This window comes from Carettochelys insculpta, chromosome 16 (assembly GCF_033958435.1).
Source record: "Carettochelys insculpta isolate YL-2023 chromosome 16, ASM3395843v1, whole genome shotgun sequence".
Taxonomy (NCBI): Eukaryota; Metazoa; Chordata; order Testudines; family Carettochelyidae; genus Carettochelys; species Carettochelys insculpta.
In genome coordinates this window covers 32,404,183-32,427,071 of record NC_134152.1, presented here as the reverse complement: position 1 = coordinate 32,427,071, position 22,889 = coordinate 32,404,183, and the positions used below count along the sequence as shown (strand labels likewise).

Genomic DNA, 22,889 nt, shown 5'->3' with positions numbered 1-22,889 from the left:
GGCAGACCACTGAACAAGTGGCATAATATCCCCCATTCCTCTAGTAAAAATCGCTCTCCCCTCTTTTTTCCTTTGCCGTTAGCACCTGCTGACCACTCTCCTGGTCAGAGGTGATTCCTCACCATCCGAGCCCATTTAGATTTCACACCGTTTTTCTTTCTCCTTTCTCTTAAGCGTGACTGTTAGTGTGAGGAGCCCCAGTACCACCAAGGTGCCCATGACATCTAGTTAAAGCATTGCTAATGCTTCTAATCCCTTATGGCAAACAGCTTGCACTTTGACAGCCCCCAGGGAGAAGTCCTGTCCAATTCCAGCTGAGTATTCATTTCTTTCTCAAGTCCTCATTCAGTAGCATGAAGTATGCCTGCTGGACCTTGTCAGTAGCTGAATTGAGAAGCCAGAGGGGAGAGAATTGATGTCAGAACACTTAAGTGATACAATTTGTGGGTGATTTATTACTGCAGTCCCCAGTAATAGCCAGGGCTGAATATAATCCAATGCACCGTGGATATTGACTTACCACTGTTAGGTGCTCATGGCTTATCCACCTACTTCAGCTATACAATTAACAGAGCTGAAGCCAGCATATTCACTGTGGCATCTTATATGCAGTAAGTCTGGTGGCGATTGCTCTCCCAGCGACATCAGCTACTCTTCTTGTTTTGGTGGAGAACCGACATCAACGGGATCAAATTCAAAGATCAGTGGATCGCATCTACAGCAGATGTGATAGATCAATGGCGAGCGGATTGATTGATTTGTTTCATGATCAGTCCATCACATAGTGTAGACAAGGCCTTAATCCATACATGAATGGCATTTGTCAGCAGGCAGCATGACTTCCGGGATTGTGCTTCCCTGCAGGTAGGGGGCTTGGAGGCAGGGGTGGCTCTGAGCTCTGGCAGATCCTGGAGTCTCCGTGAGTTCAGCAGGACACTCTGCTCTGTCTTACTCCTCTTTCTTATGCCCCTATTGGACAGTGAGGAGTAAACTCCACCAGCCTGCATCAGTGTTCCCTGTCAGTTAAGTGCTTGAGCGGCCACCCAGAGAGATTCAGGGGCAGCCCAGCTGATTAGCAGAGCACCCGCAGCTGGTAGCATATGTTTCTATGGTGGGGCACATCTGCACATGCTTCGGTGCACACAACAAAAATTACTCCACCCGTGGGTGATAAAAATTAGAGGAAACTGACCAAAATTCCTGTAATGTCTGTGTCTCCCTTTGGGACTAACCCACCTAGGGGAGACACTAGCCCTCAGCAGATCTCCTTGCATTTTTAACTCGGTCTCACTGACTAGCACTTCGGAACCTGGCAATTGCCAGACTCCATCAGTACCAAGGTCCACCTAGTCCAATGTCCTGTCTCCAGCTATGGTGGCACGAGAGGCTGTGAAGGAGGGTGTTAGAACCCTGCAGCAGGTGCACTCGGGGTCTCATGCTGATGTTTGCTAGTTAGAGAATGTCCTGAGGCGTGAAGTCTAATTAACCCCTCCCAACCTTTTGGTTATCCCCAGGATTATGCTAACGACTCATCACACTAAGTAGGCTTGTTTTACCTGCGGGTCAACTGGATGGGCCCTCTGCTGGTGTGAAGAGTTCATGGTGTCTCATTTCCTAAACGTGATGCAGGTAGAATTCCCTATGCTGGTGAGTGATGCAATGATGGTCTTTCTCCCCTACACCCAACTAAAGGGGAGGCGTGAATCTGTGACCAAGCACCCTCAGTTCCTAGCACTCCTTTTCTTACACATGCCACACACTGCAGTACGCCTGTGCAAGCAGGAGCAAGTGCTTCCTTTACACCATGGCAGAACATGTTAAAACACAGAGGGTGCTCCGTCTGTCCCTGTGGGGGGCGGTCAGGATGGCCTTATACTGAATGCACTGAACTTCAGTCTCAGGAGGTCTGTGTTTAAGTCCTAGTTCTGGCACGTGTCCCCTGTGTGGCTTTGGACAAGTCAGATGGGCCTGTCTCCAGGGTACAACAATCCACATTATGGCATTGTGAACCATGGCGCGCTGTATTGTGTTTTGTTCTGGTCAGCCTGTGGAGAACTTCCTGGTGCAAACTAAAAGATACCTCGTTTGCACTGAAGAAGTCATGTTTCGGAACAATGGGAACACCAATCCTTCGTTACCTCATAGGGGCGTTGTAAGGCTGAATTCACTAATGACTATGAGGCGTGCAGATGCTATGCAAATGGAGGTCAGATGAGGACCTAGACAGATGGATTAGTGTAGAGAAGCCAAAGATCTTTCTGGCTCAGAGGTGTCTGGTTTCATGCTGTTTATCTATGGTAAAGCAAATATAAAAATGGAATCGCATAAAATAGAACCAAACCTCTGTCTCAGAGCCGTTGATGAGCATATTAAAATGTAACACATTTAAAAGTCGGCTCGCTTGGAGGATGGAATAAAATCCATTTCCCTGGAACAAACACTAAATATTAATGAAATAATATTGCCAGTGGTGCATACAAAGCAATAAATAGCATTTCCACTTCATTAAATGTTTAAGCAAGTTTGCAGCTGTGAAACGCCTTTTGACGTGAATAACGACAAGAACTCCTGTGGCACCTTATAGACTAACAGATATTTTGGATCATAAGCTTTTGTGGGCAAAAACCTGCTTCGTCAGATGCATGGGTTGGGGGGTGGTTTGGAGGAGGATTTGAAGAGGGAGTCTCACTCAAGGGGGGCAGGGGGCAGAGTTGACAGGGTCTGTTCAGTCATGCAGGGTGTGGCCCATTAACTGCTGTTAATGTGGAGTTGTGCACATCGGCTACGTCTACACGTGCACCCTACATCGAAGTAGCTTATTTTGATGTCGCAACATCGAAATAAGCTACTATTTCGATGAATAACGTCTACACGTCCTCCAGGGCCGGCAACGTCGATGTTCAACTTCGACGTTGCGCAGCCCGACATCGAAATAGGCACAGCGAGGGAACGTCTACACGCCACAGTAGCACACATCGAAATAAGGGTGCCAGGCACAGCTGCAGACAGGATCACAGGGCGGACTCAACAGCAAGCCGCTCCCTTAAAGGGCCCCTCCCAGACACACTTGCACTAAACAGCACAAGATACACAGAGCCGACAACCAGTTGCAGACCCTGTGCATGCAGCATGAATCCCCCGCTGCAGCAGCAGCAGCAGCAGCAGCAGCCAGAAGCCCTGGGCTAAGGGCTGCTGCACACGGTGACCATAGAGCCCCACACGGGCTGGAGAGACAGCGTCTCTCAACCCCCCAGCTGATGGCCACCATGGAGGACCCCGCAATTTCGACGTTGCGGGACGCGGCTCGTCTACACGGTCCCTACTTCGACGTTCAACGTCGAAGTAGGGCGCTATTCCTATCCGCTCATGGGGTTAGCGACTTCGACGTCTCGCCGCCTAACGTCGAAGTTAACTTCGAAATAGCGCCCGACGCGTGTAGATGTGACGGGCGCTATTTCGAAGTTAGTGCCGCTACTTCGAAGTAGCGTGCACGTGTAGACGCAGCTATCGAGAGAGGAGAAATCAAGTCAGTTCTGTCCGGGAGGGAAGTGGCCCATTATCAGTAGTTAATGTGGAGGTGTGAACATCAAGAGCAGAGAAACTGCTTTTGTAACGGTCCAGACACTCCCAGTCTCTGTTCAGTCCTTGGTTGATGGAGTCAAAATTGCAGATGAATTGCAGCTCTGAAATTTCTCTCTGCAGTTTATTTTTGAATATTTTTTGGTTGTAGGACTGTTACTTTTGAATCTGTGACAGAGTGTCCAAGGAGATTGAAGTGCTCTCCTACAGGTTTTTCTGTGTTACCGTTCCTGATGTCTGATTTAGGCCCATTTGTTCTGTTACGTAGAGACTGCCGTTTACATTGGCCAAACTGGACAATGGGGCGTTGATGGCACACGATGTGCCCCACTCCAGTTTACACTGGCCGGACTGAACAGTCTCCATGTGAAAGAACAAATGGGCCTAAATCAGACATCAGGAACGGTATAATTTTTTGTACCTATCAAAGCCCAGACAATCCAAATCAATTTTATGTTCATTTCACTGGAAGCCATTTGGCATGTTCGTTTCCTTTACGTGTGTTTTGAGCATTAGTACCAATACCGAGAAATGGTTAAATTGAGCATGAATCATGGTTTGTGGAAAACATTGGATCACTTGTAATATCGGCATGCTGTTCTAGTCAATGTAAAAAAGTGTAACAAGAAATGATACAGAGTACATTGCATCCAAGAGCATGCTTCCAAGAGACTATTACTGAATTATTTTTATACTGAGTGTTGGAAGTTATGACAAAAATAACATGATCATCGTTGGATTGGTGAAGAGGGGGAGCATTTTCTCATAGTGACAAGCACAGGATCAAGACCCTTGAGCTATGTCTCCACTAGAAGCACTGCGGTTTTCCTTCTTGCGCTGGGAAGCAGGGGAGAAGATCCCAGATCAACTCATTCCCAGCCTTAACTAGGATTTGCATATGGCGAGAATCCTTTGTTTTCCATCTTCTTCCCATGGAAAAGTACCAGTTCAAGATGATATCCTGTACAAGGTGACATGATCATGTGACTCTGCAGGGTTAAGCAACATCCCAGGAAGTGTCGTAGGGAGGAGGAAGATTAGCATCTTTATGATCTTATTATCCTTTCTAATGTCCCATCCAAGCTGATTACCTCCTGTCCCTGGGCTTCCCAAAAAGTAAACTGCTTTTGTGAGTGTTGCGTAGTCAGTATTTCTAATTTTGGATACAGAAATGATACACATCCAAAAGAGAGAATCACATTTAGTCGCTCATTACCTTTCTAATTATATCTCCCATGACCCATCTTGCCATAGTCATATCATAGCTATATTTCGAAGAGGATTGGCTGTAGCCTTACCACTCCACTACCCAGCAATGTTCACTCTAAGCTTTTCCATCCATGTGAGAAATAAATGTATGTGCACTGAGGCATGGCAAATGTGCACCACCAGGAGAAACAGGAAAAACCTAGCTGTGGTAGTCAGCTGGGTGGCATTTGGACTTCTCCTGAGTGACTGCACAAGCACACAGCTGACAGGGAACACCGCTCCTTACTCATTCCTCGTCGCCCGTCATTCACCCTTACAGTTGGATAAAAGTGAGACGGCCTTAGTTCCCGTCTCTCCCGTTCCAACACCCCTGCTCTACACACTTAGTACGGTGACAGAAAAGGTTCTTCAGTCACTGGATTAAATCCACCTCTCTCAAAGGCAGCAATTACAGTCTTCCATCGACCCAGTCCTGGCAAATGTGGGATTTAAGTTGATTTAACTATGTCTCTGAGAGGTGTTAATTTTTCTCACCCCACAGTGACATAGCTGGGTCTACCTACGTTTGAGGAGACCTTGCTTTTGCTCCTGTTGATGCCCAGACTTCTGTTGTGTGAATTTTGGAGGTGTGTGCTGGGGTACTATAGATGTAGGATCCAGGTTCTCTGCTGTTGTAACTGCAGCTTAATAAAAGAAGGTATGGCAGCAGAGAATTTGTGAAGTGAATGCACTTTGAGATCCTTCTAGCCACACGTATTATTGGGGTATTTGGGTAAAGTGGAAGTGGTAAACAGGGTATACCTAGACTTTAGTAGAGCATGTGATTCCATCCCATATTATCCCCTTATCAGTAAACAAGGGAAATACAAGACAGATCAGATGACTGTAAGGTGGGTGCGTAATTGGTTGTATAACTGTTCTCAGAGAGTAGTTATCAATGGTTCATAACAAGTGGAGTTTCCCAGGGATCAGTTTTGGGACTGATTCTGTTCAATATCTGCATCAGTGATATGGATAATGGTGGAGAGATTACACTTATAAAGTTGGCAGATGGTCTGAAGCTGGGACAGGTTGCAAGTGCTTTGGAGGATAGGGTTAGAATTCAAAATGATCTGGGCAAACTGGGGAAATGGTCGGAGGTAAATAGGATGAAGTTCAATATGGACAAATGAAAAGTGCTCCACTTAGGAAAGAAGAATCAGTTTCATACGTGTAAAATGGGAAGTGACTGTCTGGGAAGGAGTACTGCAGAAAGGGATTTAGGGGTTGTAGTGGACCACAAGGTAAATATGCTTCAACAGTGTAACACTGTTGCAAAAAAGCACACATGATTCTGGGGTGCATTTACGGAAGTATCGTAAGCCAGACACGAGAAGTAATTTTTCCACTCTACTCTGTGCGATTAGGCTTCTCCTGGAATGTTGTGTCCAGTTTTGGGCACCATATTTCAGGAAAGAGGTGGAGAAACTGGGGAGGGTCCACAGAAGAGCAACAAAAATGATTAAAGATTGAGAAAACATGACCTATAAGGGATGACTGAGAGAATTAGGTTTGTATAGCTCAGAAAAGAGAAGACTGAGAAGGAACATTACACCTTTCAAGCACATAAAAAGTTGTTACAAGGAGGAGGCAGCAAAATCATTCTACTTAACCTCTGAGGGTAGGACAAGAAGCAGTGGGCTTAAACTGCAGCAAGGGTGGCTTAAGTTGAACATTAGAATAAACTGCCTGTCAGGGTGGGTAAGCGCTGGAATGAATTGCTAACAGAGGCTGTGGAATCTCCATCGCTGGAGATATTTAAGAGCAGGATAGATAAACATCTATCACAGATCTTCATGGAGCTTTGTCCTGCTGTGAGGGCAGGGGATGGAACTTGTTGACCTCCAGTGGTCCCTTGCAGTCCTAGTGGTCTGTGGTTCTGTGATTTGAGCTACACAAGGAGGTGCAATAGGAGTAATACTCACCTAAAGAAACAGTGTACCCCAAATAGCCATTAATTACCCCAAAACACCATTAATTGTTGTGGTGTTTCATTTATCATTGGAGCGGGGCGGTATCTAGAAGCCCCCAAGCAGAACTGGGTGGGGCCCCATTGTGCTGAGCAGACAGAGAGAGTGAGATAATCTTTACCTTGAAGAGTTGGAACTCTACGTGCAGAGTGTTCATTCTTGGAAATTCATTGATCAAAGATGCTAGGGTTTTGTTTGCTTGCTTGTTTGTGATGGCCAGAAGGGACCACTGTGGTCATGCACTCCACCATCAACTTATGCCTCGACTACTCCATGCGAGAGAGACATTTCCTGGACACTGCAGTGCAAATCAAGGATGGCCTGATCAGTACCACACTCTGCCGGAAACCCACTGATCACTATACTTAACCTACGTGCTTCTAGCTTCCATCCTTCACACACAACTAGATCCATTGTTTACAGTCAAGCCCTTAGGTACAATTGCATTTGCTTTGATCCTACTGACAGAGACTGAAAACTAGAAGATCTCTACCAAATATTCATAAACCTGAATTACCCACGAGGAGAAATAAAAAACCAAATCAACAGGGCCAGGCGAATACCCAGAGACCAGCTACTGCAAAATAGGCCCAAGAAAGCCAAGAACAGAACACCACTGGTCATTTCCTACAGCCTCCAACTCAAACCACTGCAACGCATTATTAAAGACCTACAACCTATCCTTAATCAGGATGCCACATTCCAGAAGGCCCTAGGTGACAGGCCTGTTCTCTCCTACAGACAACCTCCCAACCTTGTGAGGATTCTCACCAACAACCACAGTCTATACCACAGGAACACCAGTCCTGGAATTTTTCCTTGCAACAAGGCCCATTGCCAACTTTGTCCACATATCTATTCTGGAGATACCATCACTGGACCTAACCAGGTTATTCACAGAATCACGGGCACATTCTGATGTTCCTTAACGAACATCCTCTATGCCATCATGTGCCAACAACGCCCAGATGCTTGGTGTATTGGACAGACTTCAAACTCTCTTAGACAAAGAATTAATGAACATAAAACAGACATAAAAAACACTCCTGATTCACAAACCTGTCAGCCAGCACTTTGATGGAGTGGGCCATTCTGTTAATGACCTGAAAGTCTGCATTTTACTGAAGAGGAATTTTTACAATAGTTTGGAAAGAGTCTGCTGAGCTCTCTTTTCTATTCAAATTCGACACATTAACACATGGTTTGAACCGGGATGGGAATTTTCTAGCTCATTATAGGGGCTCTTTTGCATACTTGGCCTTATCTAATTCTTGACCCACCCCCCTTCTGCCCCTCTGCTCTGCTCACCTTGTTAATATTTTTCTGATTTGTCAACCTTGATTACTATTTTTCGTTGTCTGTGCCTTAAATATTGAGTCTGTTCTGGTACGGCTGTGGTCTGAAGAAGTGGGTCTGTCCCATGAAAGCTCACCTATTAAGTAATTTTGTTAGTCTTTAAAGTGCTACTGGACTGCATTTTTGTTCTGGAGGGACGGAGGGCACTCCACACGTGTAGCTCTAACAAGCCACTTCGCCCCACCACGCTGTCCAGTGGCATGTGGCAAACGGGCAGCGTATTGGACACGGCGGATTTAAACTGATGCACTCTGCTCTGATCCAGCAGGAACAGCTTGGCCAGACCAGGTGCGTTAGGAAAAGCTTGTGCCCTGATTTGCAACTGAGCTACTCCGAGTGAAGTACTCCACAGATGTGTTGCAAAGCTTCCAGAATAAACCTAGAGTCACAGTCCAAACGAGTGCAGCCAGAATAATTCCCATTGAAAGCATTGGTATTAGAAAATTTGCATCTATTACCAACATGAGGCTATATTCAGTACATTTTCAATCACCCATTGTTCCTTTTTTTCCTCTAGTTCAAAAGGTGATAACTTATCCTACCTTGTTTCTTTCTATGACAGATTCAAATGGCAGATCTCTTTTTAGCAGCAGTGTGACGCACTGTGCTTTAAATTGAATTTAAAATACAAACTATTTATACTGGCAAGCCAGAGACTATAAATTTGCTTTCTCAGTCATTAGTGGATCTGTAATTTCAGAACAATCGTTGCATAATTAATTTAATCAACTCTTGGCATGCAAAACCCCTGCCCACCTTATCTGAGTGTTGCATCTCTTTGCCTGGGGAAGCCTGCCTCATACTCCAGAGGTCACACTTCGTGATTTTTGGGCCAGCATTGCCTTCCAAATCACCTTTTCCCCTCCTCTCTGCTCCTTGGAACTGGTCATTTCTCAAATGCATCTATAATATATACATGGATGGAATTGCAAAACGCAGGCAAGGCAGGTCATGTTTGGCCCTGATGTGAATAGGTGAAGCTTCACTGAAATCAGGGGCGTGGTATTCACCTGTTGGAGGTGAATTTCATCCTAAGTCTCCCGCTGACATAGTAACATCTATTTTCCATGCACGCGTGGGCGGGTGCCAATCCTGCGTGTGGGTCTGATCCAAATTCTGTTAGAATTACTGGAAAATATTCCCATTGATGATTCAGGCCCTGAATTCGTCAGTGATGAATTCCCAGGTGGTTCCGGGGCCTGGTGCTTTAGAGCATAAGATCTTTGGGGCAAGCCTCTTGCTCTGTTTGTCTGTTCCTCCTCAAAGCATCAGTGCTGCCTCAGAAGTCATTGGGAATTGAAAACAGAATGCGCTGTACCGGGTAGTAATTCGTCATCCTGATGACTACAGAATCATGCCTTAAAGAAACATGCCTTAAAGAAAGCTCACCTAATAAGTTATTTTGTTAGCCTTTAAAGTGCTATTGGACTGCATTTTTGTTCTGGAGGGACAGAATCCTAGACATTGTATGGTTGGGAGGGTCATCTGGGGGCAAGCGGTCATTTTTAGTCCATCCCCATGTTTAACGTCAAGACTGAGGGCCGGTCTACACTGAAAACTTGTATCAGCACAACTACATCTTTCAGCCTGTGGGCTGTAGACAGTGCCAGGGCAATGGAAGAATTCTTCTGTTGCCCTAGGTGCTGTCTACTGTGGGGTGGATTCTGCTGGGAGAACCCATTCTGATGTCATGGTGAGTGTCCACATTGAAGTACGACAGTGTTGCAGCTGTCTTGCTGAGTGATTTTAAGTGTCAACAAACACTAAATATACCTAGAATATCTCTGACGAGTTTGTCTAACCTGTTCTGAAAAGCCTCCAATGATGGGTATTCCACAGCTTCCCCCGTAACCTGTTCTAATGCTTAGCTATCCTTACAATGAGCCACCTTATAGACTAACAGATGTTTTGGAGCATAAGTTTTCATGGGCAAAGACCCGCTTCATCAGGTGCGGGTCTTTGGCCACAAAAGCTGATGCTCCAAAATATCTGTTAGTTTATAAGGTGCCACAGGACTTCTTGTTGTTTTTGAAGATACAGACTAACTTGGCTACCTGTCTGATATTTATGAGAGAGTTTTTCCTAATATCCAACCTCAAGCTCCCTAGCTGCCAGCTAAGATGACTCACTCTTGTTCCACCTTTGAACACAAGAAACACTTGGTCACCGTCCTATTTGGAGACTGTTATCATGTCTCCCCTCAGCCTTCTCTGGGCTAAATGTCTCCAATTATGTCAGCCTTTTCCCAGAGGCCAGGGGCAGCAACCCAAAAGAGCAAGAAGAGCTATTTTTTTCAAATTTAGTAAAAAGGTTTAAACTGCAGCAAGGGAGGTTTAGATTAGACATTAGGAAAAACTTCTTAATTGTCAGGGTGGTTAAACACTGGAATAAGTTACTTAGGGAGTTTGTGGAATCTCCATCGCTGGAGATATTTAAGAGCAGGTTAGACACCTATCGGGGATGGTCTAGATGGTGTTTTGGTCCTGCCAAGAGGGCAGGAAACTGGACTTGATGACCTCTTGAGGTCCCTTCCAGTTCTAGTGTTCTATGATTTCTAAAACATTTCTAATACAGGTGTAGAGCCAATACCTCTAACTTTATGTACAAAGATGGTGCAGAGATACAAGTAGCATAAACAGATCGAGTGAATTACCAGCTTTGAATAGACACCTCAATTTGCCCACTTGGCACAAGATTTGCTACATAGGGAATACAGTGGTTGCAGAAATACTTATTGTGCAAATCCAGTTACATCACAGGGCTTACTTCATGTGACCTAATTCGGTCACTCAACATGGTTTCTTTCCTCTAGTGACAAGTGTTTTAGCTTGAGGCTTGACATTGGTATCTTTGAATGACTTCAAAAGCCAAAATAAAGTATGGGTGCAGGCAAGAAATTGCAGTAAATTGGGCCATGTCTTATTTGATCCAGGGCAAAAGAACTGGGAAAGTATGGCAGGACTGGTATAAACATGGAGAAGAAATTCAGCAGCAGAAAAAAAAAATGCCACCTTAACATTCTCCCTTCTCTACACAGTAGCAACAGTCCTGGCTAATGTAGAGTCTTCATTCCTAGCTTCTCTGTGAACCAGTCCTTGAGCTTCTAACCTGAAAAATGTACATTTAAGGTAGCTCCAGCAAGAGCTGCAGAACTTAGGGGTGTTCGCTAATGTGTTCCCTTTGTGCCAAGTCAGTTCAGTACCTTCTGCTCCTTTCTAATCAGTGATCGTGGGGAGTCTGGCCCTTCTTAGTTCCTATAAAAGGCTGTGTCTGTTACAGGGTAGCACGGTCAGCACTAAAATAAATAGCAGCTGCCTGCATCTCACGGTTTCAACCACCCTTTTTTTTTTGTCTGTTTAGGTAGCAAGATGGGAACACAAAACCCGAGTTCTGAGCAGAGTCTGTGGCTCTCCGTATACTGCATGTTACTGCCTGGGCGCTGTCATCCTGCTGCTTAACTTTATACGGAGCCTTTGGTAAGGAGCCTCTTCTGTCACTACAGGTTAAAGCAGGGATCTGGGCTTGGTGACTCTGGAAACCATGGAAGAGGAGCTGGCTCTGTCATGCCCCACCTCCCTTTGAAAAGCCATTTGCCTACTGTGCCAAACCAGCCCCGTTCAGGAGCCTCATCTAGCTCCTTTGGAGCTGCAACTCAGACTTGGTTTACGCTAGATCTTACAGTTGACTGTAGATACACAATTCTAGCTACGGCAATTGCGTAGTTAGACTCGATGTATCCATCTGCAGGTGCCTGTAAGAGCCGTCCTCACTGAGGGATGTTGACGGGAGCATTTCTCCTTTACTCCTCATGAGAGCCAGAGTACAGGGGGTCGATTTGCACACCCCAGCGAGATCGATTTTGTGTGTCTTTACTGGACACGCGAAATCGACCCTTTGACCTGCTAGGTGTAGACAAACCCTCAGGCAAAAATAAAATCAAAGGAGGGCGCAAGCGTTTCTACTTCCAAGGCGGGAAGGGTGGGGAATAGAGAGGAAAACCAGATATATTTCAAGGGGGCCTTTTTTAACTCCCCATGGTGGACGTTCACATTTTGCTGCTTTGTATCCCTGATCTACACAGGAAAAGGATGGCCCAGCTGTGTGGCTGCTAGCCTAGGAACTGGGCTTTTGGGTCTCACTTCCCTGTTTGTACAATTGGGCTACAGGTCCCACCCAGCCTTTCCTGGGGGCTCATGAGGGTAAATACATTACTGATGGTGTTCAGATGTTTGTGAAAGGGGCCCTAACCCTATACCCTGTAAGATAAATAGAGTTCTTATGTCTTTCCACCGAGCTGATCATGCTTGGGGACTTGCAGATTTGAAAGAAAAAGACCTTTATGCATCGGTTCCTTGTAAGCTTCATTTTCTGTATTGCTGCGTTTCACAGGCTGGATGCTGGCCAAAGGCGCGGGATTGCTGGTGTTTGGAGAGTAAAGTCTTCCAGGTGCAGAGCAGGAGTGGCTTTGGCACAGATGGAAGAAATTTTCCCGTGCTGCCCCAATCCTGACCTGGCAAGACCTTTGTTAGCCCTGCTCCGAACAAACCAGCTGGATCTTTCTGCAGAGACTCCCCAATCCACAAAGGTGCCTCTGGCTCTGTGATTTAGATGCCAGACAGCCAGATGCTGCTGGTTGAAATCACCAACATGCTTCACATGGCCCTTAGGGTGTATCCACTCTTAGGGACCAGCAGCCTGAGCTAGATTTGAAATGGCAGAATTGGGGATATGTCCCTGTGTGTGGGGGGGGGAGGCGAAGTTTATCCACTGCATAGTGCTGGCTCCAAAGTGGCCTCGTCGGGAGAGGTGGCTTGGGCTGAGCCCAATTTGATTTGATCCCCTGCCACTGGAGCAGCATCAAAAGGCAGTGGAATGGAATGTGGGGCCCACCCACTTTACAGCCAGATCGTCATGGCTCTGTGTGTATTTCAATCTGAAGTAACTTCTCACTGTGCATCTGTTACTGCAGCTGTCTGAATAAACCATGATATGCAGGGGATGTGCCAGTGTAACGCTTCCTGTCCTAGTGGGACTGTCGAGGCATGTTTAGCTCCCTTTTATCTCTCAGCTGCCTCCAATGAAAAGACTTGATAATCTCCTATCACATGGAGTCTTAAGGCTGAAGAATTTTAACACATTCTGCCTGGTATTGAAATGCTTAACTGGAGACACCTGATGACTTTGGGTGAGGTTAGATGCCTAATAGGAAACAACCCACCTGTGCAAGGCTGCAAGGAATCATTTCATACCACATTAGATGCTGGTACTTTGGGAAAAGTGTCACTGGCACAGGCATTTAGCACTACAGAGCTCTTTGCCTTTTAGTCACCAGTTGGAATCAAGTGCAACTTACTAACCCATGTAATTGTGTGATGTTGAGACGGCGCAGCAAATTGGATGGGAAGAGAACTGTGTTCTCTTCCCTACCACTGACATGCTGTTTGATCCTTGACAAGTTGTTGAACTTCTTAGTTTATCCAGATCTTTGAAAAAGAAAGAAGAAATGAAGCACCAACGCTCCAAGGCTGCAGGCTCCTTGGTGTTTGGAAAATGCACAGTACACTTTGTGTGTTTCAGTGCTGTAACGAGTAACCCTGGAGTTGCCTACCTTTCCAGGACTCCTTCCATCTGGCTGCAGAGCATTATTAAGTGAGGTGCTGGCCTCTGTCTCTGTGGACAAGCGTCCACGTCGCAAAGACCCCTGATAAAATGGACATGAAGGCTGGTACATTTGAAGGAGCCGATGATAGATCAGTGCCGGTGCTACATCAACCTTTGTAAATCTCCCCGGACTTCTCTCTGTGACCTGAGCATCCGAACACTTCACAGCCCTGTGGTACCTCAGTGGGGTGTTTATGATTCCCCTTGCAAGGACCTGATGCAGTAGAACTCAGACATGTGGCGCCTGAGTCAGCTGACGTTCCTTGGTTGCCGCTGCGAGGTCGTGGAGAGCCACATCCCAGGAACACTGGGGAGACTGGGCGGTGCTTCCTGTAGCTTGTAAAGGGGCCATAGCAACAGCAGCCTGTGGCCCTCTGGGGGCAGGTGTCAGATAAGGGCAGAGCAGGGGCACCTCCGTTAATCGTTGGGGAAAACAGAGCTCCTTCAGCCCAGATTAAATTGCTGCCCAGGCCTTGTCTGGGCTTACGTCTACACTGCAATTAAACACTACAGCTGGCCCATGTCAGCTGACTCAGAGGTACAGGGCTCGGGCTATGGGGCTGTTTACGTGCAATGTAGACATTCGGTATTGGGCTGCAGCCGAGGCTCCGGGACCCTCTCTGCTCATCAAGTCCCAGAGGCCAAGATCCACTGAGGTCAAAGTGCCCAAGAGCCCAGCAAGGAGTAAACCCAAGTCTCCTAAGTTTGTGGCTAGCTGCCTACTCATTGGGCCATCCTTGCTCTCTGGTCGTGTCACGTGTAAAGTCGGACAGTCCCTCTAGGCTAGGACAGAGGTGCCCTCGAAAGGCAGGATGATTAGAGAAGCTCGCACAATGTCTTGCCCCTCTTGCCTGTCTAGCACTTTTCACCAGTGGCTTGGATGGGGTTGCTGGAGGGTTAGTTTTGAATTCTGTATTGGAACAAACAGGGAAAAGCCGAACCCCTTTGCATGTAGTTCCTAGAATCAGATTATCTCTGTTAGCAGCCTTAAGTGTCACGTTTTCTTGTTCTGCTCTCTCGTAAGGTTGTTACCCTCACTGATTTCATACGGAAATGATAGGAGGGACTTCGTAATCTGTTTGCACAGTACAGTACATGTACAGCTGCAGCTGGAGACATGTTTTAACCTTCAGGAACAGAGGAAACAAATTTATGCATACAATTTAAAAGTTACAGTATTTCCTATGTGGAAGAGCAGGGATTACCTGTGCATTTAGCAAGTAGGCTGTTTAAAGTGTTATCTGATCATGCCTATGTTAGCTAATACTATAGAGTGGACGAGGTCCTGTGCATTACGGTAATATGTCCTTAAATATTAGTTCACTGAGGGTAACGCCAACAGATTCTTACAGACTTCCCCCAGCCAGCGTTTTGTCTAGGATTTAAGAGGCTGGGGTCACTCCAGCTGCAGTGCTGTACTTAACGATGGGGCTGAACTAATTCCCAGAGCCAGTTAGACCAGGCTCAGACTTAATGGGCTGTTAGAACTTCAGGTCATTCGCATGGCATAAAAATCTCAGAGTGGAATTCGTGCAAGGAATCCACAGATTTTGCTTTTTCAAAAATGGCCCCCTCCATTCCTCATGACCAGCACACGTTGCTCAAGCCCATGGAGGGAAGCTAGTAATTATCTTAGACTGTAATTGAATTTAAGGCAGGACAAAATGGCTTGCGTGCATTCAGCTCATGTATTGCGGGGATCACTCTGTTTGGATTTCACAGGGGAGCGTCTCACCAACCACTTTCACAGCTGATCCGCTTGCTGGCTTTCTGGGATGCAACACAAATCCTTGCCTCTCTTTCTTGACACACACAGCAGCCATCTGAGAGGCGGAGTTTTCAGAGGCTCTGCCAGTTACTACTAAATTTGTCAGCATGGCTTGAGCATTGGCCAGCGCTGTGCATGCCAAACTTTCTGAGCAGGGTACTCTCCCTGGATCTAGCCACCTCTTTGTCCCACAGCACTGAATGGAAAACTGTCAAAGTTTAATGCTCTCATATTGCTGACCCTGTGCTGGGTGCAAGAATTTCTGCATTTTTCACTCTAGTAACTGCCTTTGTTTGGCACTGATGAGGCCACATCTGGAATATTGTGTCCAGTTTTGGGCCCCCCAGTGTTAAAAAGGATGTGGATTTGCTGGAGCAGGTTCAGCGAAGGGCAACAAAATGATTAAGGGGCTGGAGCACAAGACGTGTGAGGAGAGGCTGAGGGATTTGGGCTTGTTTAGTTTACAGAAGAGAAGACTTAGGGGTGATTTAATAGCAGCCTTCAACTTCCTGAAGGGGATCTCTAAAAAGGAGGGTGAGAAACTGTTCTCAGTGGTGTCAGATGGCAGAACAAGGAGCAATGGTCTGAAGTTGAAAAGGGAGATGTGTAGGTTGGATATTAGGAAAAACTACTTCACCAGGGCCGTGTCTACACTAGCTCAAATCTTTGAAGTGGCCACACAAATGGCCATTTCGAAGATTACTAATGAGGCGCTGAAACACATATTCAGTGCCTCATTAGCATGCCAGCAGCCGCTGCACTTCGAAATTGCTGCTTTTCGCTGCCACATGGCTCATCTAGACAGGGGTCCTTTTTGAAAGGACCCAGGGAACTTCGAAATCCCCTTACTCCTGTGAGCAGATAGGAATGAGGGGATTTTGAAGTTGGCGGGGTCCTTTCAAAAAGGACCTGCGTCTGGACGAGCCACGTGGCAGCGAAAAGTGGCAATTTCGAAGTGCAGCAGCTGCCGGCATGCTAATGAGGAGCTGAATATGTATTTCAGCGCCTCATTAGTAATCTCCGAAATGGCCATTTGCATGGCCATTTCGAAGATTTGGGCTAGTGTTGAGGTAGCCCAGGAGGATGGTGAAGCACTGGAATGCATTGCCTGGAGAGGTGGTGGATTCTTCATCCCTTGGGGTTTTTAAGTCCCAGCTTGACAAGGTCCTGGCTGGGATGACTTAGTGGGGGTTGATCCTGCTTGAAGCAGGGGGCTGGACTAGATGACCTCCTGAGGTCCCTTCCAGCCCTAGGATTCTGTGATTCTATGGATTTTAGCTCAATAATGGAGGCAAAGACCATCCTTATAATCAAAACAGAGTTTGCCATCTGACACAGACACATCAGGAGGTCACACTAGTACCTAGAATTCATAAGCTGCACTTAGACACGCTCCCTAAATCGCCAGGCAGCTCGCAGTGGAGGTTAGAAGGAAGTACCTGCTTTTAAATCCCTGAATAAAGACTAGCTGTGGGATGGGACAGCCACGTTACTGGGCATCACGAATGTCACACTGCACTAATGGATGTAGCTGTCTGGTTATGAAATAATAATTGGTGCTCTTCAGCTGAAGATTTTGAAGCACTTGAACAAAGGCGAGTGTCATCACTACCTTGTAGAGGAGGTAAACTGAGGCACAAAAAGATGTAGTTCCTTGGCGGTGTGTCAGCATACTGGCAGCCATCCAGATTCATGACACATGGACCTATCCCCTGGATCAAGTCCATCTTAAATGACCTACACGTGTCGTATATTTTTTTAATTTGCTTTTCTTCACAAGATGATCATGTTTCTGAGCATGCATGTGCTTGGTGCTTTCAACCTCTCCATTTAGCTGGCACCAAAGTAGTTTCAGGAGGTGCTGTAGTCTAAACATATGTCTCTGCCAAGTACTCGTGCGTGGGAAACCCTATGGAGTCAGAGTGGTGGTGATGTGTACAGATGGGTTTTGTTAAGTTATCGCTTCTCTAAAAAGAGCTGGTGAAGGGGATGTGTGGCTTGCGTTCCAGGTCTGACGTAGTTGCAGCTGGAATTTCGTGCTTTCGGTACTACGGGACCCTTCCTGAAAATGCCGACCTTTGTCTGATTGCTTAATATTTAGAAATTATGAGATCCTTTGAGCCTCATTCCTGTCCCCTACACATCAGCAGGCTCCAAAAATTACAGAGCCCAGATGGCAAAAGAGCAAGGACCATGTAATATGAAAACATAAGCAGTGCCCTGTTGCCTAATGGACATGCTGTAATCTCAACAGCTGATTATGTCAGAAAAGTGACTGCAGAACACAGCCTTGCTGTTTCATTCACTGTTCGTTTCTTTTCATATTCTGAGTCACAGCAGCTACAGCACAGCTGAGCCACTCTAACTACCAAAGAGCAAGCTGTGCTTCATGTATTAAATAAATTATGAGGCAGCTTTCTAGCCCAGAATCTTTGGGGATGCACAGTGGTTAGTGGAGCAAAGAGAACATCATGTGGGGCTTGTTGCTCCAGGTTAAGGACGTAAATGCTGGCCATCTTAAAAACGAATCCTTCCACTTTCCTTGGTGGGCAAGGGGCGTCGTTTGTTTTAGCTGCAGTTTTAAAAGTCCCTCTCTCAAAGCAAGAGGAGAGGGAACAGCGCATCCCTGGAAAAAGCACAAGCGATTAAAATAAAGCCGTGCAGCGTGTTCGCTTTTCTGACAGTAATCTTGCTGCACCGGACAGAGGGGACAATGAGAAACAACCAAAACCTTGTGTGTCTCCCAGATAGTTGGAACTGAATATCTTGGGTTTAAATACATTGTGCAGATTAGACAGTAGGTCAGCATTGGGCTACCTGTGACCCAAGGGCTTGCCCGTTCACAGGGGTGCCAAATTCTGCTGGTTTTCTTCTGCATGGGTTTTTCCTGCCAGCAGTACAAAAAGCGATACTGATGTAAAGCACAGACATAGGTAAGAAGACACGTGCTGGTTGCACACAATATTGACTGAGAGGTATGGGCTCCCTCTGCATCCAATCAGCACTGCAATAGTTCCATCGGCACACCCTGCAAATTCTAGGTACACAAGCGTTGTTAGCAAAACTACCCTATCCCGGGAGCCTGTCTTGGTTACGACAGTCTTGCAGCCCACTGAGAGGAAGGAGGGACGCTCATGCAGCCCACTCACTAGCTTAGGTTGCGCCTCGCTGCAGCATGCGATTTCTATCTGCAACCGTCTTTATCATACTCTTCCCGTTCCTGGAAAGGGCTCCAGGGTGGCCTTTGACCAAAGGAACTGTTTAGCTAAGTACGCAAGAGAACCATCGTTAATTGCTTTTGTGCAGTTGTTATTGCCATTAGATTAAAACTCTCCACGATCAAAGTTCTTTGTTCTTTCAGGGCCTCGCTTATCACTTTAAGCGTTTTCTGATCTTCTGTTGTTCAGCAGCTCAGATGTTTGCTACATTTATCCAAAGAGTGCCTGACTAGAGAAACCTTTATTCTCCCCTTAAGTCCAAAATGACGCCCCCAATGTATTAGGCTAATTGTTGGTATGTTTCTCCTGTGTGGAGTCAGTATAATCTTTCTCCAGTGCTGCCACCTCATCCCTCTAGCTTTTCTTTTTGCAGTGCTTTCTGACTTTGTAAGTTAAAGCAATGTTTCTCAACCAGGGGTACATGTCCCTTTGGGGGTACACCGAGGTCTTTCAGAGGGTACATCAGCTCATCTAGATATTTGCCTAGTTTTACAACAGGCTACATAAAAGGCATTAGTAAAGTTAGTTCACTCTACAAGTTCATTTAGACAATGACTTGTTTCTATTGCTTCCTATGCCTTACGCTGAAATGTAAATACAGTATTTCTATTCCAATTCATTTATTTGACAATAAGATGGTAGAACGTCAGCAAGTTTTCAGTAGTAGTTTTCTGTAATATTTATTCATGGTTTTTGTAAGTAAGTAGTTTAAGTGAGGTGTAACCTGGTGGTAAACAAAACAAATCTGACTCCTGCAACATGTCTAGATGAGGTTGAATGGCCCTTGTTTCAAGACTACTTCAGAACGATGTTTCACACCCAGTGGTATGTCTACCCTGAGGGGCAGTGAGAGAGAAATCTGGGGGGTGCTTATAATTTTCTTTTTAAGAAAGGGGCGCTTTATTAAAAAAAGGTTGAGAAACACTGAGTTAAAGTCAGTTGTTTCCTTCTCTCTCTTGTTTTGCACATAATGCCTCTCCAATACCAGGCTGAACACTTCCCGAAGCAATGAACTGAACGTGCACACCAAAGGAGAGACTCTGCTGGCTGTCATGGGGTGGAATTTAGTAGTTTTTGTTGTGATGTATTTTTGGGTGGAGTGTTACGGTGCTGAGGCAGGGCTAAGTAAGTGGGCGGGGGGTGTACATTTTTCTCTGCTGGTACGAAGGCGCCCAGCTATTGGGATGAGTTCTGGGAAGGAATTCCAGATCTGTCACCTAAGCGTTCACCTCTTTCTCCCGCATGCTGGAGCGGCTCACCTAAAATTGACCATTCCAGGAGAATGAAGCCATCCTAGTCTGATCTTGCCAACCCTGTCCACGTCCTTCAGGCTGGACTGTGGGGATTGCATAGCAGAGAGAGGCCTAGCAATAAGAGTACGGATATACCCATGGGCGGAGGAGAAAACCCCATGTCATTGATGCCAGCTCAGCTCCATGCCTTGCACTGATTGGGAGAAATGCTGAACACTGGCTGTGATCAGATGGAGCTGGGGGGGGGAGCCTTGGTGAGTTGCTCCGTTAGCTTGTTCAGGAATGTGGGGCTAGACACTGGGCGAGGAGGGGTGTACTGGCATGGGTTGGCTGGGGGGGAGGTTATTTTCCTCCTCTAAGGGGCACTGCCAATCTCAGTAGAGCAGGCCTCTAGCTACTGTCTTCTGGCTCAAGAAGGACATAGAGGGGTGGCCTCTTTTTCCCTGTGCTGCTTTTAGGACTTCCTGTTGTGAGGGGGCTGAATTCAAAGAGAGATGTTTACATTATTGGGCCGGTGGCTCATACGTGATTCCTGCTTTCCCGAGAAGCCATCTCTGATGCAGGTGAGCTTTCTCCGCAAAGGAGGTAGAGAATTTGTCACCGCTGGCAGTACTGATGACTCATGAGCCACACCAGGAATGTATGAATAACCTGGGGTGGAATCTGATGATTTCAGGGCCCCGAGGTTTGGTATCTGTTAGAGGAACACTGTCAGCTTGGAGTTTTGAAAAACGGGCTCCTTTTGGGAAATGCAAATCCCTTTAAAGAGCATTGGGAGGTGGGATTTAGAACTCTCACAAAACCATTTTATAAGGGCTTCCTCTTCTCCACTGCTCCTGTTGCTGGTACAATACAGGCTTGCAGGGCTTAGGGGAAAGGTATCTGTGAGCACAGTGTATGCTTCCTAGAACAGTGCATGAGCGAGTGAAGTCTGCCAAAGCTTGGGGCGCCCGTATTCCCTCCCTGTGGTCCCTCAGAGGCTCCCACTTGAGGTTTCTAGCTCCCTGGCGTCACTTTCCTTGGGTGGAGACTCATGGCTCTCCTTCCAAACCAGGAGGGTTTAAGGCTGCACAGCCCCCTGGATTGCACTGCAGGATCCCCAGCACCCCACTGGGGATGGCCTTAGGCAAAATGGCACTCCGGGCAAACGTTCTTTGGCTCTCTGAGCCGTGGGAGCCCCTCAGAGAGCAGCAGCAGCAGCAGCAGCAGCAGGGGGAGTGGAACTGGGTGCTGCAGGCGTCATGCTGCTCGGCAAGAGGAGCAGGGACGTACGAGCATCTCACTCCCACCTTGCAGCCCCTGAGTCCCCTCCCTCTGCCTGCCGGCTGAACACAGCCCTTCTGTGGCCTCTGGATCCTGGTGCTCCCCCAACCCCTGTGCCCTGGGCAGTTGCCCCCCACATAGGGTTGGCCCTGCAAGCCAGACTACCCAACAACCTGGGTCTGCTTCGCTTTCTCTCCGGGCGCTAGGAACAGTGCATTGTGGTAACTTTTTGCTGCTGACACGGCTCTTACTGTGTTCTTCAGGTAAAAGCATCACAGAGAACACACAGTAAAACAATCAGTGCCTAGGTGCCTGCAATGTGCTTACCAGAGGGCTCCTACGGAACTCGAGTCTGCTTGGATCTTCCTGACGGTTTGGGATGGTTTGGCGTGTGCCTTTAACCAGAGGTGCTGTCTGTTTTGCCGGATCAGGAAAAAGGCCTTGGGTGGGTGTAAGTGCAGCCCTTTTATGTTACAAGCCCTCTCTTTGGCTGATCTCTGGAAAACCCAGTTTGGACCAGTCTGTGCAAGTTTCCCCGGGGCAGATACCTCTTTGGAGGCATGTACAACCTGCAGGATTCACCTTAATCACCCACCATTGCTTTCCTGGGGAAGCTAAAAGCAGCTCTACCTGTCCTTCGCACTGTTACAGTCCATGGCCAGCCGTGATACATAAACCATTTATGACCTTCATACAATATATTTCCCCAAAGGTACTGTAAGCTGGTTGCAATATCTGTCCCAGTGTTGTTGTGAGAGAGCCTTACTGATAGCCGGTTGTACTTCCTCAGATGCGGTCACGAGTGTTTTTAGTAAAAGTCATGGGACAGGCCATGAGCAGTAAACCAAAAAATCCTGTCTGTGATATGTACGTATATCCCTTCGCTCAAAATCGGCCCATCCACTGAAGGGTTCTGGCAGTTTTCCCAGGCTCCATGCTTCATGGCCTGCACAACCTGGGTCGCACGGGGGGCTCGTGGCGGAACGGGGGCAGGAAGAGGCAGGGGTGAAGGGAAGGGGCAGGGTGGGGGTGGAGCAGAGGCAGCCTTTGTGGGAAGGGGAGGTTGTCCCAGCCTCACCCCCCACCCCCCCGAGGGACAGTCATGCCAAAGTCTTGGCTGTTCTGGAGGGGACAATCTAGAACAGGGATGGGCAATCTAGGTTAGTGAGTGGGCCCCATGAGTGGCCCTCCTTTATCTTACTGGGATGCAAGACTGTTGTAACCTGGACAGTCTCCCAGGATGGAGTAGCTTTGTTATCTGCCCTTGCATACCTGGAATTTCCAAGGGGTGTGGGTTGAACCATAGCAGTGCTTTGATGGGATGTGCATGGCTCATGCAGTCAGCAGGCACCTCACATCACATGCTCTTGCTTCATGTGCGTATCATTTTAGTAGTGCTGGTAGGGACAAAAACGGCGTGGACTGAAAACAGCGGAAGCTGGCAACCCTGCGCACGGGCAACGGTAGAACCCCAATGGGCCACGTGTAGGCCACAAGCTGCCTACCACTGCTCTAAGAGCACCATGGATGCTCCAGGGAAGGGGGCTGCCCTGGGCACCATTAGGCCTCAGGA

At 47.1% G+C, this 22,889-nt stretch overlaps 1 protein-coding gene across 2 annotated transcripts in view; it reads left to right on the top strand.

The window, feature by feature from the left end:
• Positions 1–22,889, top strand: part of PEMT (phosphatidylethanolamine N-methyltransferase) — a 107,471-nt gene that overhangs the window by 39,359 nt on the left and 45,223 nt on the right. Inside the window, exons 2-3 of one of the 2 annotated variants that reach the window (XM_075010683.1) lie at positions 1,515–1,647; positions 11,514–11,629. In XM_075010683.1, coding sequence (XP_074866784.1) covers positions 1,600–1,647; positions 11,514–11,629 — 164 coding nt within the window. In that variant the 5' untranslated portion in view covers positions 1,515–1,599. The remainder of the gene's footprint in view (positions 1–1,514; positions 1,648–11,513; positions 11,630–22,889) is intronic. The other variant, XM_075010682.1, reaches the window with a different exon arrangement.